This window comes from Euprymna scolopes, chromosome 44 (genome assembly GCF_053919585.1).
Source record: "Euprymna scolopes isolate OS-2025 chromosome 44, ASM5391958v1, whole genome shotgun sequence".
Classification (NCBI taxonomy): Eukaryota; Metazoa; Mollusca; class Cephalopoda; order Sepiida; family Sepiolidae; genus Euprymna; species Euprymna scolopes.
Genome location: NC_136525.1, coordinates 44,994,842 through 45,014,410, shown reverse-complemented (window position 1 = coordinate 45,014,410; position 19,569 = coordinate 44,994,842). Strand labels below are relative to the sequence as shown.

Sequence of the window (19,569 nt, the reverse complement as noted above, 5' to 3'; positions counted from 1 at the left end):
CATTATTACGTCTTAGGTCGGTGTAAACTTCAAGTCAAAAAAACAACATTATTTTTGCACTAACCTAATACTTACATGGCATGTCGAAATTACTACAAATTCCAAAAATTATGAAAAATGATCCAGTAGAAAAATAATTACAAGTAAAAATAAAAAATTTTCAAGGATTAACAATGTATAGAGTTTTATTAGATGTTTTAATGCAGAGGAATTTGCAAAATCCAAGGGCAGGTAACTGAAATCGATCATTTTTGACTAAATAAATACATACAGCCATTGTGACAGATTTTAAAAAATTTTTAAATAATTCTAGCACATCTTCTACTCAATAATTTTTTATGATCTTTGGAATTTATACCAATTTAGGCACGACACGTAAGTACGTAATCATGTTTTCCCACCTGAGATGTGGTGGTTTAAAAGAACATTCTAAACAAACACCAATTTTTTTTTTTCTTATTTTAAACTTTCAAATTTGAGACCTTTTATTAATTTTTTTAAAACTTTACTGATCGAGACATTATTTTATATGAATATTAGTGAAAACACTGGTGAGTATAATTTTTTTTTTTTTTTTCCATTTTTGATGAAGGATGTACACTGGTAACAAATGCTGGTCATGGATGGCCTAATATATATATATATATATCATTAGTTGTCATTCCAAAACTAAAAGCTGTATTTAATTCACACTTCTTATTTTTTTAAATGTGTCTTCCACATGTTTCATTGTCTAATTGAATTCAAAACACACGTGGGAAAACGTCTTACATCGCCATGCATTTTAAGTTCAATGATTTTTTTTTCTCGGATGGGTGCCTAGAAACACCACAATAAATAATTTTTTTTTTTAAATTTCATGTTACTGCAGACTTTACATCTCTCCATTTTCTTTTATACTTTTTTTCTTCTTCAAATCCTTTTTCACTCCATAAAAAAAAAAAAAAAAAAAAAAAAAATCAAAAAACTTTCCAATCGTTTTTCGAGGAACATACATTTGTCTCGGAGAAGTTGTTTAGTGGTGTTCTGCTATTCAACGAAACAAGTGTAAGATGTACTCCATAAAAAAATAAAAACTCATGAGTTTGAAATAACTACATCTTTTAGTTTCGGAATGATAACTAATGATATATACATGCTCTGAAAGTGAAAATTCACTTTCATTGAGCTTAATATTTGTTACAATTAGGAATATTATTTGTAGAATATATACCTCAATAGTATATATTTTCTTCTACTCATAAGAGTGTGTGTGTGTATATATATATATATATATATATATATATATATCTAGGCTTGAGATATTCAAAAGTAGGAACTCTTGAACTCAACGAGGTTGTTAGATAGTGCTCGATAACAAGAGTAAAATATTTTTATTTATTCGAAGGTAAGCAGTTACATTTGGTCGCTACAAACAGCTATCTGTTTCAGTCAATGAGACTTTATCAAGTGACCCTGAACCATTCAATGCTAAAGAAAAAAAGAAAAAGTGAGCTCTTCAAAAAAAGACCACAAAGGTTATAAGTTGCAAGCTCTCTAAAACTTTAGGTTTAGAGAGCTTGCAACTTAAAACCTTTGTGGTCTTTTTTTGAAGAGCTCACATTTTTCTTTAGAAGTGAATGGTTCAGGGTCGCCTGATGAAGTCTCATTGACTGAAACAGAGAGCTATTTGTAGCGACCAAATGTAACTGTTTACCTTCAAATAAATAAAAATACATATGTGTGTGTGTGTGTGTGTGTGTGTGTGTGTGTGTGTGGGCATTTTTGATGTGGTTAGTCATTTGCAGAATATATATCTCAAGACTATATTTTCTTAGAATCATAAGAGAATAAATGTGTGTGTGTGTGCGCACAACTGTAGCTGATTTTAAACCTATTTCTGTATTTATAAACAATTTTGATGTGGTCATTTAAAAACAAGGTGTTGTCATTACAACCATCACAGCCCTGAATGGAATGCTTCTCACTCCAGAATGAACCCCCAATCCCCTCCTAAGAGAGAGAGAGAGGAGGGGCACCAGATGGTGACCCATGTCCAGAGTCGGTCAATATATCGTCAAACTCATTTCTCAATTCTACACTCATCTTCACTTTCGGACACGCAAGTCTAACGTCGATGCAACTCCGAGGTGGGTGAGCAGACCGCTTCCTCTGCCAACAGCGCGTGTTCCCGGATTATGGCTAGCAAGTCATTTGATAACTCCTCGAGGTTGGTGAATCGTACTTTCTCAAAACTGAATATATCTTTCATGAATCCATAAATCAGATCCTGAAAATAGGAAAGCAAGAAATTAAAAGAAATTCAAAATTCCAGAAAATATAAACAACCTAAATTATAAATTTTGTTAAAAAAAAAAAAATCGTTTTGCAATTTAATTTATATTTACTACCTGAAATCGTTGAAACGAAACTATGCAATGAGATTGGGTTTGTGGGATGCCCAACAAGTTGAATAAATAAGGAGTGGAGGACGTTTAAACTAAGCAATAAGAAAAACAAGACTAAACTAATCTATAGAGAGAAAGAGGGAAAAAAGGAGAGAGAGAGAGAGAGAGGAGAAAAAAAAGAGAAAAAAGAAGAGAGAGAAAAGGAGAGACAGAAAGAGGGAAAACAGGAGAAAGAGAAAAAAGAGAAAAAAGAAAAAAGGAGAGAGAGGGGAAAAAGGAGAGAGAGAGAGAAAAGGAGAGAGAGAAAGGAGGAAAAAGAGAAAAAAGAGAAAGAGAAAAAAGAGGAAAAGAGAAAAAAGAGGAAAAGAGAAAAAAGAGGAAAAGAGAAAAAAAAGAGGAAAAGAGAAAAAAAGAGGAAAAGAGAAAAAAAGAGGAAAAGAGAAAAAAAAGAGGAAAAGAAGAGAAAAAGAGGAAGAGAAAAAGAGAAAAAGAGGAAGAGAAAAAGAGGAAAAGAGAAAAAGAGGAAAAGAGAAAAAAGGAAAAGAGGAAAAGAGGAAAAGAGAAAAAGAGGAAAAGAGAAAAAAGAGGAAAAGAGAAAAAAGAGGAAAAGAGAAAAAAGGAAAAGAGAAAAAAAGGAAAAGAGAAAAAAGAGGAAAAGAGAAAAAAGAGGAAAAGAGAAAAAAGAGGAAAAGAGAAAAAAGAGGAAAAGAGAAAAAAAGAGGAAAAGAAGAGAAAAAAGAGGAAAAGAAGAGAAAAAAGAGGAAAAGAGAAAAAAGGAAAAGTAGAGAGGAAAAGAGAGAAAAGAAAGAGAAAAAGACAAAAAGGAAAAAGAGAAAAGAGTGAAAAAAAGAGAAAGAAAAAAAAGAGAAAGAGAAAGGAGAGGAAAAAAAAGAGAGAAAAAGTGAAAAAAATTTGGGTAACCGGATTACAACACATTAAATTTGGCCACATGAGGAGGAAAGTAATAAGGGACCTCCTAAAATACTTACCTTGAAAGAACAGCAAACAGTTTTGAGCTCTGATGGAGGTCCTAAAAGACCCCACACAAGCACGGGGCTGATTTGTTCCGATATCGAGTAGAAATAGGACAGAAATCCAGAGGGAAACTGAAAAACACAGGAAAAAAAAAAATAATCCAAAAATGAACTAATCTGAATCAGTTGTAACGCCTCGTTCGATGAGGTGGCTAGGACTCTTATTTCACTGGATCTCGGCACGTGGTCGTCTAGGCTCCTCGGAGGTTGTTACATAATCTGGTATGCTGAAAGCGAATATCGAAGCGGCAGGCAGGAAGAAAGACAACAATTGTAGTCTATCTACAAAAGCTTAATTCTCATCAAATTATGTACAAATGTTTTACAATTCTCATTCAGATTTTGTAAGTTCTTTTCAAAGTCTCAACTCTCTTCACAGACAACGACCGATGGATGGATGAGGTGGCGAGGGGTCACGTCTCTACTCTAATCTGAAACTCTCTTCGATTCAACTCCGAAACTCTTCTCTCGTTCTTCTCATTAATTTTCGCACGACAGTCGTATTTATAGTAAAGCAAGTGGATGGGGTAGTACTTTTCCCCAGCCAATAAGATTTTGCCACAAAATCTCCACAAAATCCTAAACTGAAATCTAAGTATGATTTTCAAGGACAGATGTCAATTCTGACATCCGACCCTGGATTCACGTAAGGCCAGACAAGGTTCTAAGTGAAATTTCCTGTCGTCAACTTTTAGCCGTAAAAATACATTTCTCTGATTTTCAAACAATATCTATTTCGACATGAAATAAAATATATATATTTATCTTCTCTATCTTACATCCTTGCGTTATCTGGCGTCACCCGGGAATACAAAGCTACCTCAGCGTAGTTCTAACGCTCCTCAATGGGGGATTATGTTACACAGTATTCAACAGAGATTAGACCATTCCTGGAATGATCCGATTCTTGTTGATTTTGTAGTGTGTGTAAAAGTTTGTGCAGTTCTAGGAGGTTCACGCTCCCAAGCTTTGCCTTCTCTCTTTGAGAAGGGGTTAGTTTATTGCTAATCGCCTGAGGAGCCCTCATCGGCATCAGGGAATGCCGACAGGGCCCGCCCGGGTACCTTTTGCAGATCAGAGTGCTCCTCCTCAGCTCTAGGGGGAGTGGGGGGGTGACTTCTAAATCCCACTTTACGGCCCTGATGTAACAGTTCTTGCTGTGGGAGAGAACTAAATACCCAGTATTAGTATACTGATGCGTTTTAACATATCAAAACATTTCCTCAGCATCCGTCTCTATGTTTCTGAATCTTCGAGATGAGGAGTGATTAATTGTAAAAATTAATTATAATTTGTATATTTTATTGTAATATATTTTTTGTAATATAAATAGTTAAGATTAAACAATATATATTACAATTGTCGTGTGTGTTTTTTTTTTTTTTTTTTTTTTTTTTTTGTGTGTGCGTGTCTTCCATAAATGCCTTCATTGAAGAATGAGTTGGCCATGAGGAAAAGGAAGATTCCAACCCGAATGCCACCAAAGATCAAGACGTTTCTCGCTTTTCTCATTAATTTTCGCACGACAGTCGTATTTATAGTAAGGTAAGTGGATGGGGTAGTACTTTTCCCCAGCCAATAAGATTTTGCCACAAAATCTCTACAAAATCCTAAGCTGAAATCTAAGTATGATTTTCAAGGACAGATGTCAATTCTGACATCCGACCCTGGGTTCACGTAAGGCCAGACAAGGTTCTAAGTAAAATTTCCTGTCGTCAACTTTTAGCCGTAAAAATACATTTCTCTGATTTTCAAACAATATCTATTTCGACATGAAATAAAATATATATATTTATCTTCTCTATCTTACATCCTTGCGTTATCTGGCGTCACCCGGGAATACAATGCCACCAAAGATCAAGACGTTTCCTGGGAGAAGAAGGAGCCACACAGCCACATCCAACATCTCAGGTATGCTTTTCTTCTTACAGATCCAATCGTGTGTGTGTGTGTGTGTGTGTGTGTGTGTATAAGTGTGTGTATAAGTGTGTGTATAAGTGTGTGCATATGTATCTAGTATGTAATTAACCGTTCTGGATAAAAACGGAATCACGCGTCAGAAAATGAGATTTAGAAATGGATACGGGGATTTCAATGTTAAGATGTCAAGATCTTAATGCCATTAGTGTCGGTTGAAATGGAAAAGGGATAAAAAGTAAATAACTATAATAGACACGGTTCCATGATGACGGCCCATCGTCACGTCATCATGGAACCGTGTCTAAGACGATTAGTGTAGCAGGTGAAGTAGTGTAGTAATCGTTAATGGTGTAAATTGGGTAGATTTTGATTATTTATGGGAATGGCTCAACAAGAATTTGTTTACATTGGACTTGAAGGCCACAATGTTGTTCCACAGACGGGCAGTTCTGGAAAAGAAGCTTTGTTCATGGAACCTGTGTTTAGATTTAAGCACAGATACAGAGTGGGAAAACTTGATAGTGGTTGTAGCTAGTCGAGTGCTTTTATTTTGAAAATTTTGACAAGGGGTGGGCCATAGATTGGAGTTCAGTCAAGCACTTGCCATGAAAATAACGATAGAGCAGAGACAGGTTTGCAGCATCTCTTCCGTCAGTTGCAGAGAAGAGAAAACGGCATCATCTACTAGGTTACGAAGTCGCTTTTGAACTCTATCAAGGCAGGATAGAGCTCGTTGGGGATCTCCTGCCCACATATGGCAACAGTACTCCATTTTAGGGCATATCTCTCATACAGATAGAAGATTGCATCAGCAGTGAGATACCTTCTGGAGCAGTAGAGTGATCCAACTATTTTTCCAGCGACATTGGCAACAGATTTGATGTATGTGCTCTATTTCATATCAGGAGTGAAAGTCAGTCCCAGAGACGAGTGTTTGTGGTACGCCCTCTTATTAAAGAACAGAAATAAGTTACACATATAAGAATAATCGACTAAGAAAAAAAAAAAAAATTACTTACCTTCAGCATTTTCCGTTTTGCTTTCAACACTGACCAGACAGCTGTTGATAAGGCCTACAAAAAAAAAAGCAAAAAAAAAAAGCAGAATTAATGTTTAATTACAAGTAAAATAACTGAAAATCTCTCGGCTGGACTTTCTACAATTTTAACCATCTTTATAATATTTCTCTTGATTTATCTCTCCTTGTTCTGAAAGGAGTTTTTTAAAACTGAAAAGAAAAATTGCACAAGTAAGGAATATTTTACAATATTTTGTAAAAAAAGCTATAATTATATATCAGTTTCCCAATGGGGTCGATACCGCTCACCAGGGGGGGAGAGCGATACGAAACTTCAGGTGAGCAGTGGCCAAATTTATCATATAAGGAGTCCTTGAGATCTTTTAGGGGTGGGAGGGAGAGGGGGGATGAAAGATTAACAGCTTCTAGTAACATTACTAGGTTTTCTCACTCCATTTTCTTTGGGAATCATGTGGAAATTGATTGCATCAAACTTATTTCTAATTCGACAAATGAATTAAAGAATCACTTCCTGTAATGTTGACAAAGCTATATGAATTATACTGTTGGGACGATTAATCGGAATCAGGAATATCGGTACTTTTAGAGGTTTCGGAATCGGTATCAGGAAAAAATTCTGCGTATTTTCCTATGCCAAAAAACCCGATTCTTTTGTCTTTTTGATTTAATTTTGTTTAAAACAAAATCTTTCACTGTCGATAGTAATGATAAAAAAATTATAAATATTTATTGATTTTAAACCTCAAATGAAACTAAAATCAATAGCTAATCCCCTTAAACGTTTTTTTTTTTTTAAATATCTGCACAATTAACACGTATCTTTACGACATACATGAAAAATAACCGTTTAATATTAGAGATTCATAAAGTATCGGAATCAGGAATTTAGTGCAGAATCGGTAATTGTATCGGAATCTGAAAAAATATTGGAATCGCCCCATCACTAATATATATGTGAACACGACAGTTATTCTTTTTTTGTTTTATTTTTTCTTTTCAATTTGCCGCGCCGTCTTTTTAATTTCAGGTGGCATAATGTATAAAATGGCGCCCAAAAGTTTTTGTTCAGTCATATCCTTCTCAAGCGCTTTCTATTGGTGCATCCGATTATCATCAGGAGCAATTGTTGTTGTTGTAGTTTAGTGTTTTGGGTTTATTTAGGCTTGGTGTATTTATAGAAATTTTTATTATTATTATTTTATTGGTTATAAAGGTGGATGTAGGATGGGTAGGGGCGATTTAATTTTTATTTTTAATTTTTTAATAAAATTTTAAAATAAAAATGACTATGAATACACCAAGCATCAAAGAAAAAGAAAACAACAACAACAACAATCTCTCCTTACGACGATCGGCTGTACCGATAGAAAGCGACTATGGCTGAACAACAACTTTTGGGCGCCATAATGTACAACATGCCAGTTGAAATAAAAAAAAAAGACCGCACGGCAAATGGAAAACATATCCAACAAAATCGGAAAAAAGAAGAACTGTTGTGTTCAATAAAATGTGCTTGAATAATGACTTGCTGAAAAATATACAAGTATAATATATATATATATATATATATATGCATATTATTATATATATATTAGTGTATATATATATATATATATATATATATATATATATATATTAGTAGGACGGTTATATGAAACACATTAATTAACAAACTTTAGCAAAAACGAATACACGTTTTTTGAAATATTAATACACGATAATTAAATTTTGAATTATCATACACAAAACCGATAGTAAAAAAAAAAAAAAAAAATGCTTTGGCAATTTCTACGACTAATTTCATTCAGCACTTTTTTTTTTTTTTAAATTATAATTAAATATATTTCCATATAAAAATGATAATAAAAACTATTGTTTTTTTACATATCTGGATCAACATGTGATTTATTATTATTTTTTGTTTTAATTATTTCATTGCTTAACATTTAATTAAAAACATTTAATTAATTTATTACTTAACATTATTTCATTTTTAGTTTGTTAATTAAATTGTTTCATTTTTTTTTTGACTGATTAACTGATTATAATTGTTCAAGTATACGTGTATTAATATTTTTCATTTGTGTTCCTTTTTGTTATTATTAAAAAAAAAAAAAAAAAAATCATGCCTTCATTTTTGTCTAAGTTTGTTAATTAACGTGTTTCATTTTCGTAAACTGTTTCGACAATTTCTGGTACTAACGGTTTAGCGTACCGAATTATTTATTGCGAAATATGCATTTTGTTTTTAATCAATAGGAGTTATCTCCCTCAGATTTATCCGCCTCTAACATGGGCAACGGTTTCAAATTTCTCTCAAGTTCCCAGTACAGCCTAACTTAACCAGTATTAGTTTCACCTCCCCAACCCCAAATACCCCTTGTCCATCACTCCCCTATATGCCAGGTATCTTAATATTCCCCAATTACACCTTTAGCTAGATGCTGCATTGAACTGTTTGCAACCAATCCCTCTTCTGATGAGAAGCATTAGGCTTTGAAATACCAAAGTATAAACAGTATACACCTCCTTCCCAATTTATTTTTTTTCTTATTACATCAGCAAATGTCAATATATACCAATATATGGCCTTGTCTTGTTTATAATTCTATTATCCATCTATATATATATTAGTGATGAAACGATTCCAATATTCCCCCCCCCCGATCCCAATACAATTACAGATTCTCTTCTAAATTACTGATTCCGATTCCAATAATATTAGCGCCCAAAAAAACACAGCTACAGTATGTGAGTATTATAGATCTCCGCCACCCTTATCAAAGTAAAAAACTAATATAAAAACAAACTTTTTCTTTTTAAGCTGAAGATGAAGGTTCTCATTTTGGGTTTCTCTCTTCTTACTATTAAGCCCCATTTGACTATGAACAGACTTTTCTTTGGACTACTGCACTGCCCGAAAAAAAAACAATCTCCATTATTTCAACTGTTTTGAAAACTTTCCAATCGGATTATATGCATTGTAACGCTGGACTTATTTTGGAATACATTCTATCTAAAGAACTATTTTGCATTTTGGATCAACTCTAGAGGATTTTCATTCAAGCTGAAATATTATGCACGGTTTGTTTTATATTAGTTTTTTTACATATCCAATATTTTTTCATTTTTTTTTTATTTGGCAATTTATAGCTCCAATAAATTGCGGTTTCACTTAATGCCTTAACTAGCAAATTCTAGCATTGCTACAAATATAATTTGCTGATTTCTTTATGTCCTCTGACGAGAAGAATAATAGGAATAGCATTCTTTGAAACTCCACGGAATAAGGACTTTGTAAATTGTTTTTTGGAGTATTTACTTGAACAATAAATTTTGATTGTAAAGTTAAATTTTCTTTCTCTTATAATAAGCTCTACTCTCTATTGCATATTGAGCTTTTTTAATTTGATTGGGATTACATTTTCTATATATAAATACCGTTATATTAGTTTGAAGTTTACCATTGTGTATATCAGGTAAACACTACATCCCTTTGTTTTCATTAATATATATATATATATATATATATATATATATATATGTATATATATATATATATATATGTATATATATATGTATGTATATATATATGTATGTATATATATATATATATATATATATATATATATGTACAGTGATGATCATATTTATTGGCACGGTAAAATAAAAGTTAAATTTTGTCTAATAAATTCTAAAAAAGGGATTAAATTAAAGAAAATAACAAAGTATATTATGTATTTTTAACTGGCCTTTCCGATGCAGCAATCGGATTTTAGAAAAAATAAATAACAAAGGAACAACAAACATAATTGCAAAAAACCCTTGTTCAAAATTATTGGCACGGCTTTGTTTTTCTTTTAGTATCAGTATAATATCAATCAATTTCCGGTTTACGTGCTTTCTGAACTTTTTTATAGCCATATTATGCTTGTTTAACGCTAATTCAGTGAATAATTTTTTTCAGATAATTTTTAGATAGCGATTTATTTAAACTATTATAAGTGACTAAATTATAATTTTCAATCGCCATGGTTAAAACTAAGGAACACAGCGAAGACGTCAGGAAGCTTGTTGTAGCATGCCATACCAATGGGGAGGGCTATGATAAGATTTCAAAGAAGCTAAACCTTCCCAAATCCACTGTTAGAGCCATAATAAACAAGTTCAAATCGCAAGGCCACGTTATGAGTTTAGAGGGTAGAGGGAGAAAAAGGATTCTTTCCCCAAGAGATGAACGGAAAATTGTTCGACAAGTAAAACAAAACCCAAGGATCTCTGTTGGGGAGATTGTTGATGAACAGAGCACCTCTGGAGTGAATGTATCTCGACATACAGTTGGTAGAGTTTTGAAGAGAGCTGGTTTAAAAGCATGTCGTCCGAGAAAGACTCCCTTATTGAAGCCTATGCACCTGAAAGCAAGGCTAGCCTTTGCAAAACGTCATATTGATAAAGATGTTGCATTCTGGAAACGTGTTCTATGGACTGACGAAACGAAAATAGAGTTATTTGGCCATAATAAAGTGTCTTATATTTACAGAAAATCTGGCGAAGCTTTCCTGCCTAAGAACACCATACCCACAGTGAAGCACGGTGGAGGCAGTTTGATGTTTTGGGGATCCTTTGCTGCCTCTGGACCAGGGCGACTTGTTAAGGTCACATGTAGCATGAAAAAGGAAGATTATGTTAAAATATTGGATGAAAACCTGAAAGACTCTGCTAAAGAGCTCTCACTTGGTCGTCGTTGGTGGTTCATGCAAGATAATGACCCAAAGCATTCGGCTAAACTGACTAAGAAATGGCTTGAGGACAATCATATTAATGTTTTGGAGTGGCCATCACAAAGCCCAGACCTTAATCCAATTGAAAATTTATGGAGAACATTAAAATTGAGGGTAATGCAAAGGAAGCCTAAGAATCTTATTCAATTGGAGGATTATTGTCAGGAAGAGTGGGCTAAAATTACTACTGAAGAGTGCAACAACTTGGTTGTAAACTATGAAAAGCGACTGAGGAAGGTAATCAAGGCCAAAGGCTATACAATTGATTATTAAATAAATCGTGCCAATAATTTTGAACAAGGGTTTTTTGCAATTATGTTTGTTGTTCCTTTGTTATTTATTTTTTCTAAAATCCGATTGCTGCATCGGAAAGGCCAGTTAAAAATACATAATATACTTTGTTATTTTCTTTAATTTAATCCCTTTTTTAGAATTTATTAGACAAAATTTAACTTTTATTTTACCGTGCCAATAAATATGATCATCACTGTATATATATTTGGGTTTCTGTAAAAGTCTGAGGATGCTACAGACGGCCAAAAAAATGGCCAAGTAGCTGAAACAATAATGTAACTTAACAGAAAGATACGATAATAAAAAAATAAAACATATATATATATATATATATATATATATATATATATATATACATACATTTATATATATATATATATATATATATATATATATATATATATATATAAGTGAACGTGTCTGTTTTTGCGTCTGTGTACATTTTCCAACACAATCACTCTGACAATTTTCAGTCTACAGACTCGAAATTTGATATACAGGCTACTGAGATTTGGGAAAATCTTTGTAATCCATTTTCAGACAGAAATTTGGCTGTTAAGGGGTCAAAGTTCAATGATTTGACCTTTGAGAACTCTACCAAACTCCTCTGCCAATCTTGGGTCTAAACACTTGAAATTTTAGATGTAGGTTCCTTGGACATGGATCTAACAATAACTTGATTTGAGCCCCAAACAATAAATGTTAAGGGGTCATAATAGGGATCAAAATTAAAAAAAATTGACCGCTTTTTTTTTTTTTTTTTGCTCAACATACACCTTCAAACACCCGGGCAAAAAAGCTAGTGTATATATATATATATATATATATATATATATATATTCATTCAACATATTGACACTATTTTGAATAGGAGTAAATGTGGTATTGTGGTAAGTGAAATGATTCTAGCTAAGAGTAAGATAGTGTAAGAAAGAGGATAACCAACGCTCTCTAATTGGCCATACTTTTGATGACCTTGTTTAATGTTATATTTTTTAGCAAATAAATAATTCAAAGTGTAGTACCTGTTCTGATATTACACTTCATCTTTCCTGTTTTCGGTCAGTGAAAAAGAAATCCTTCTAGATTTAGACAATATTTATTTTTATCCCAATTTAGAATGCTCCTTCTTGGAGAGCTGGAGTTTGTGAGTTTGTACATTATAAACCAACCTACCTTGTGTCTAAATCTGCCTCATTGAAATAGAATGACACATAATAACACCCGTGACTAAATAATTTACTTCCAAAATTTGATTCTACTTTTTAGACGATTATGTGTGATTAAACATTCCATTCTAAAAAAAAACTGACAGAAAAAAAAAAAAAAAAAAAACGAAAAGAATTATTTTAGAATTTGGACTGGGTGATCAGTTTCTCTTATAAATTTAATTTTTTAACACTAACCCCCAAGTCTGACTGGAATGATCATAAAACAAGATTCAACAATTTTAAAAGTTAATATTCACCCCCCCCCCCCAAAAAAAAAACGCCCAGAAAACTGCCTTAAAACACTTTTTTTAAAAGCATTTTTTTTTTATTCAAAGCTTCTTTAGACTATATATATATATATATATATATCTATAATATAAAGCTGAATGTGTGTCTGGTTGACTATTTTAAAAAACTGATTACATATAATGATAGAAGATGTATCGAGACACAGCCATGGGTATGTTTAATCTGGCAGAACGGTGGTTCATTAAAATTGTGGGGTCTGCGCACCTGGTCCACAAAGTATGGAAATAAAAAATTTAAAAATAAAAAAAAAAAAACGTTTACAAGTGTTTTTGATATAGATGTACATAAGAATGATTTGATAAGTATGTTTTAACTTAAATAGGGATGGTATAATAAAATTGTGGGGTCTGCATTCGCCCCTGGCCTCCATAGAATGGAAATATGCACAAACTTTAATAAAGACTTTTCATATCTATCTGCGTAAGTATACTTTGATAATTATGTTTCAGTTTGAAGAAATATGGTATAATAAGATTATGGGGTGTTCGTTCGCGCCTGACCTCCATAGAATGGAAATATGTCACAAAGTTGAACAAGGTTTTTTAATATAGATCCACAGAATATTGTGATAAGTGTTTCAGTGTGAACAGGTATGGTATAATAAAATTATGGGGTGTTCGTTCGCGCCTGACCTCCATAGAATGGAAATATGTCACAAAGTTTAACAAGGTTTTTTAATATAGATCCACAGAATATTGTGATAAGTGTTTCAGTGTGAACAGCTATGGTATAATAAATTATGGGGTTTATCTATTTTATTTTTACTTTCATCATATTTTGCTTTGGTTTTGATATCCCCAAATTCGAAGCTATCTCTTTACAACCCTTCCTTTTCATAACCTAACATACTTTCATAAATCAGAGTCCATTTTCTGTAGGCTGTTTTTGAACCCAGTCAACGACAGGTACTTTTGGTAGTATATATATATATATATATATATATATATATATATTAAATGACTTACTGACTAAATAGTTTTCTAATGAATGATAAAAATATAAAAATTAAATAGTTTTTTTATATAGTTTTAAAGGTTTAAAACCTTCCAAGGCTATATATATGCGTTTTATTTTTTATTACCGTATCTTTCTGTTAAGTTACATACGGTAATAAAAAATAAAACGCATAAGTCTGAGGAAGCTACAGATGGCCAAAAAAACGGCCGTGTAGCCGAAACAATATTGTAACTTAACAGAAAGATACAGTAATAAAAAATACAACACATATTTGCTCTACAACAGTATTGAGCACTTTCTTCAGTTTTTATTAATTACCATCTCCACTATATATATATATGTTTTATTTTTTATTACTACTGTCTTATCTGTTTGGTTACATATGTTTCGGATGTTGAACATGGTCCAACAGCTGCTTGATGACGGTGATGCCGAAATGAGTGAGAGAGAGGCGGGGGGGAGGGGTGATTTCACACTTACTGTTTCTTTGAAGCCATCTGAGAGCCACTGGTTCTGTACGACAGCCACGACAGATTTTGGAGGATTCTCAAGATCATCAAATGCATCCAGCAGGATAAAGTCCAATAAAACATCATAAAATGTAAACTTTTTCACCTGGAGAGAGAAAACAAAAGAAAAAAATTTTTTTAATTTTTAAAATGAGAAAAAAAATTTTAAATTAGAGAAATCAAAAAAATTAATTCAAAATGAGAAAACAAAAAAATTTAATTCAAAATGAGAAAACAAAAAATTTAATTCAAAATGAGAAAACAAAAAAATTAATTCAAAATGAGAAAACAAAAAAAATTAATTCAAAATGAGAAAAAAAAAAAATTTAATTCAAAATGAGAAAACAAAAAAAATTAATTCAAAATGAGAAAACAAAAAAAATTAATTCAAAATGAGAAAACAAAAAATTTCATTCAAGATGAGAAAACAAAAAAATTTAATTCAAAATGAGAAAAAAAAATTTAATTCAAAATGAGAAAAAAAAATTTAATTCAAAATGAGAAATCATAACATTTAATTGAAAAGGAGAAAACAAAAAATTTAATTAAAACAATGAGAAAAAATTAACTTAAAAATGAGAGAAAACCAATAAAATTAAAAATGAAAAAAAAAATTCAAAATAAAAAATGAGAAAACAAAAAAAAATATATTAATGAGAGAAAGCATATTATGTATTATCAAAACAAAAAAAAAATTATTTTTAAATATTTATCCAAACAAAAAAATTAAAACCCAAAAATAATAAAATTAGTCCTCGCACGAAAGAGCAGGACACAAAATGTTTTAAATAACAAAGACTTTCGCTGGCGAGGACTACTATTGACCGTAACCAGTTATACAGTCCTTTTGAAATTTTCATCTCTATTTTTCTCGTTATGTACTGAATATTTGTTAATGAAACCTATATGAAATATGTTCCTTATTAAATTTTAAAGATTTTCTATTCTGAAAGAAGTTTAAAAAAATTTAATCTAAAAAAGTTATTTTAAAGTTTTTGTTAAAAAAGATTCAGATTTTCTCATTATTCAGACCTGTATTACAAAGAGGGGGTTGCAAAAAATGAGTTGTGGTGGGATGAGAAATACAAACTGAAATAGAGAGAAGGAGAGTTTTAAAATATAATCTCAAAAGATAAGATACGAGTTAGAAAAGCATTTCATCCAAGGCATGAAAATTGTTAAACAAAATGTTTTTACTATAGGCCTTAAAAATAAAGGTACAAGATTCAATTTGAAATTTATTCATCTTCAAAGTGCACTTTTATAAATTTTACAAAGTAAGGTATAAAAATTTAATTTAAAGTGTATCAAAAAAATTACCTTGGATTTATTTTATGTAATGTACATTCTGTTGCAATTTAAAAACATCTTTCATCTAGCAATTAATTATATAGATATAAAATTTTCAATGATTTTTTTTTTTTTAAGTGCAACAGAATATACATTACATAAAATAAATCCAAGGTAGAGAGAGAGAGTGACCAAAGAGTGAGAGAGAGAGAGAGTGACCAAAGAGTGAGAGAGAGAGAGAGTGACCAAAGAGTGAGAGAGAGAGTGACCAAAACAGTGAGAGAGAGAGAGTGACCAAAACAGTGAGAGAGAGAGAGTGACCAAAACAGTGAGAGAGAGAGTGACCAAAACAGTGAGAGAGAGAGAGAGAGTGACCAAAGAGAGAGAGAGAGAGAGTGACCAAAGAGAGAGAGAGAGTGACCAAAGAGAGAGAGAGAGTGACCAAAGAGAGAGAGAGAGAGAGAGTGACCAAAGAGAGTGAGAGAGAGAGACCAAAGAGAGAGAGAAAGAGTGACCAAAGAGAGAGAGAAAGAGTGACCAAAGAGAGAGAGAGAGAGAGTGACCAAAACAGTGAGAGAGAGAGAGTGACCAAAACAGTGAGAGAGAGAGTGACCAAAACAGTGAGAGAGAGAGAGTGACCAAAACAGTGAGAGAGAGAGAGTGACCAAAACAGTGAGAGAGAGAGAGAGTGACCAAAGAGAGAGTGAGAGAGAGTGACCAAAGAGAGAGAGAGACCAAAGAGAGAGAGAGAGAGAGAGTGACCAAAGAGAGAGAGAGAGAGAGAGTGACCAAAACAGTGAGAGAGAGAGAGTGACCAAAACAGTGAGAGAGAGAGAGTGACCAAAACAGTGAGAGAGAGAGAGTGACCAAAACAGTGAGAGAGAGAGAGTGACCAAAACAGTGAGAGAGAGAGAGTGACCAAAACAGTGAGAGAGAGAGAGTGCAACAGAATTACATAATTACATAAAATAAATCCAAGGTAATTTTTTTTATTCAATTTAAATTAAATTTTTATACCTTACTTTGTAAAATTTATAAAAGTGCACTTTGAAGATAAATAAATTTCAAATTGAATCTTGTACCCTTATTTTTAAAGCCCATAGTAAAAACATTTTATTTAACAATTTTCATGCCTTGGATGAAATGCTTTTCTAACTTGTACATAAGATTCTTAAATAATAATAAAAAGTAAAATAAAAACATTAACAAAGAGATATTTAACAAAACTGTTTTAATGAAAGAGAAAGAGAGAGAGAGAGGGAGGGAGGGAGATATACACAGAAAGAGAGAGAGAGTGAAGGAGAGATTGAAAAAGGGAGACGGAGAGACAGAAAAAGGGAGGGAGAGAGAGACTGAAACAAGGAAAGGGAGGGATAGACCGAAAGATGGAGAGGGAGGGAGAAACCAAGAGAGAGAGGGAGAGAGAGTGACCAAAGAGAGAGAGAGAGTGACCAAAGAGAGAGAGAGAGAGAGTGACCAAAGAGAGAGAGAGAGAGAGAGAGAGTGACCAAAGAGAGAGAGAGAGAGACCAAAGAGAGAGAGAGAGAGTGACCAAAGAGAGAGAGAGAGAGAGTGACCAAAGAGAGAGAGAGAGAGAGAGAGTGACCAGAGAGAGAGAGAGAGAGTGACCAAAGAGAGAGAGAGAGTGACCAAAGAGAGAGAGAGAGTGACCAAAGAGAGAGAGAGAGAGAGAGTGACCAAAGAGAGAGAGAGAGAGAGAGAGTGACCAAAGAGAGAGAGAGTGACCAAAAACAGTGAGAGAGAGAGTGGGATAGAGTGGGAGAGACCGAAAGAGGGAGTGACCAATAGAGAGAGAGAGAGAAAGAGATAGAGAGGGAGGGGTAGAGTCAGAGACAAAGAGTAAGTAAAAATGACTTCATACATAAATATTTATTATTTTTTTTCATTATTGAAACATAAAATGTGACGCCAATCGATTCAAAGTAGAGATGGGAGAGGACACCAAATAAATAAAAGATTCAATCTGAAAATCGCAAACCAAGAAATACAATTTAGGATCACAATGAATCCTTCAAACTTTCTACGTCTATTAATTACCTTGCTCTTCTGCAAAAGCACAAGAATGGCACCTGAGGAATTTTTTTTGTGTGTGATTGTTGTCGAGCTAGGTTGAATGTTTTTGAAATCAAAGACTCTTGGGAATGAATCTGCTTGTGCGATGGAAGAATGGAAAAAGTTGTTGGATAGAATGGCCAAGGAGTTTTAGTTCTTAAGAGATGTTTCATGCCTTCAGGAGAAACAGCAGACGATGGGTTTGTCTTTATGGAAGAACAAAGAAATGGACAGCATTCAGTGGAATCAGTTGTCAAGGAAACAAATAAAAGATGCAGAGATGGAAAACAACGACTATATATATATATATATATATATATATATATATATATATATATATGAGAGAGAGACAGACAGACAGATAGAGAGGAGAGAGAGATGGAGAGAGAGAGAGAGGGGAGACAGGCAGAGAGGAGAGAGAGAGGGGAGACAGGCAGAGAGGAGAGAGAGAGGGGAGACAGGCAGAGAGGAGAGAGAGAGGGGAGACAGGCAGAGAGGAGAGAGAGAGGGGAGACAGGCAGAGAGGAGAGAGAGAGGGGAGACAGGCAGAGAGGAGAGAGAGACGGAGAGAGAGAGAGAGGGGAGACAGGCAGAGAAGAGAGAGAGAGGGGAGACAGGCAGAGAGGAGAGAGAGAGGGGAGACAGGCAGAGAGGAGAGAGAGAGGGGAGACAGGCAGAGAGGAGAGAGAGAGGGGAGACAGGCAGAGAGGAGAGAGAGAGGGGAGACAGGCAGAGAGGAGAGAGAGAGGGGAGACAGGCAGAGAGGAGAGAGAGAGGGGAGACAGGCAGAGAGGAGGGAGAGAGAGAGAGGGGAGAAAGGCAGAGAGAGGAGAGAGAGAGGGGAGAAAGGCGGGAGGAGAGAGAGAGGGGAGAAAGGCGGGAGAGAGGGGAAACAGGCAGAGAGGAGGGAGAGAGGGGAGACAGGCAGAGAGGAGGGAGAGAGGGGAGACAGGGAGAGAGAGGGGAGAAAGGTAGAAAGAGGAGAGAGAGGGAGAGGCAGAGAGGAGAGAGGCAGAGAGGAGAGAGAGGGGAGATAGTCAGAGAGGAGAGAGAGGGGAGATAGTCAGAGAGGAGAGAGAGGGAGAAGAATATTTGAAGCTTTCCCTCAGAGCATTAAGGTTCATACATGATTATCTTGTTCAGTATTGGAGAAAGATAGATGACAAGTAATCCACATTTTGGTTTAGGCATCGATAGAGAGTGGTGGTGGGAGGAGAAATTATATTCTACAGAAATGCATTTTTCAATTTTTTTTTTTTTTTTTACACAGTGGTCACCACTTATCAAGGCCTGTAAGCCACTCAGCGATAAGGGTTATTGCAAGTACAGTATGTTAGTGTGGGAAGTGTCTACTTAAAGGGGCGGTTCATCAGGAATTTGTTTACGTTGGACTTGAAGACATCCAGGTTGTAATCAGGTGGGAAGCAGGCAGACGGAACAGAGTTCCACAGGCATGCAGTTCTAAGAAAGAAGTTTTGTCCATGGAATCTATGTTTTGATTTAGGCACAGATAAAGAGTGGGGAACATTTTTGACAGTGGATTCAGCTAGACGGGTGTTTATCGTAAAAGATTGGCGAGGGGGGACCAGATTGGAGTTTAGACGAGCACCCGCCATGGAAATAACGATAAAACACAGATAGGCTCGCAATGTCTCTTCTGTGGGAGAGAGGTTGCAGGGAAGAGAAAAGGGCATCTCCCACTAAGCCACGAAGTCAACAAGTCAAAAAGCCACATGAGGATAATGAATTAATGAGATTGTCAGTT

At 34.0% G+C, this 19,569-nt stretch overlaps 1 protein-coding gene across 1 annotated transcript in view; it reads right to left on the bottom strand.

Moving 5' to 3' along the window:
- Positions 1-1,731: 1,731 nt before the first annotated feature.
- LOC145268828 (mitoguardin-like) overlaps positions 1,732-19,569 on the bottom strand; it is a 58,479-nt gene continuing 40,641 nt past the window's right edge. Inside the window, exons 10-13 of the mRNA XM_080124478.1 lie at positions 14,413-14,547; positions 6,361-6,414; positions 3,377-3,493; positions 1,732-2,269 (exon numbers count right to left, since the gene is read on the bottom strand). Coding sequence (XP_079980604.1) covers positions 2,108-2,269; positions 3,377-3,493; positions 6,361-6,414; positions 14,413-14,547 — 468 coding nt within the window. The 3' untranslated portion in view covers positions 1,732-2,107. The remainder of the gene's footprint in view (positions 2,270-3,376; positions 3,494-6,360; positions 6,415-14,412; positions 14,548-19,569) is intronic.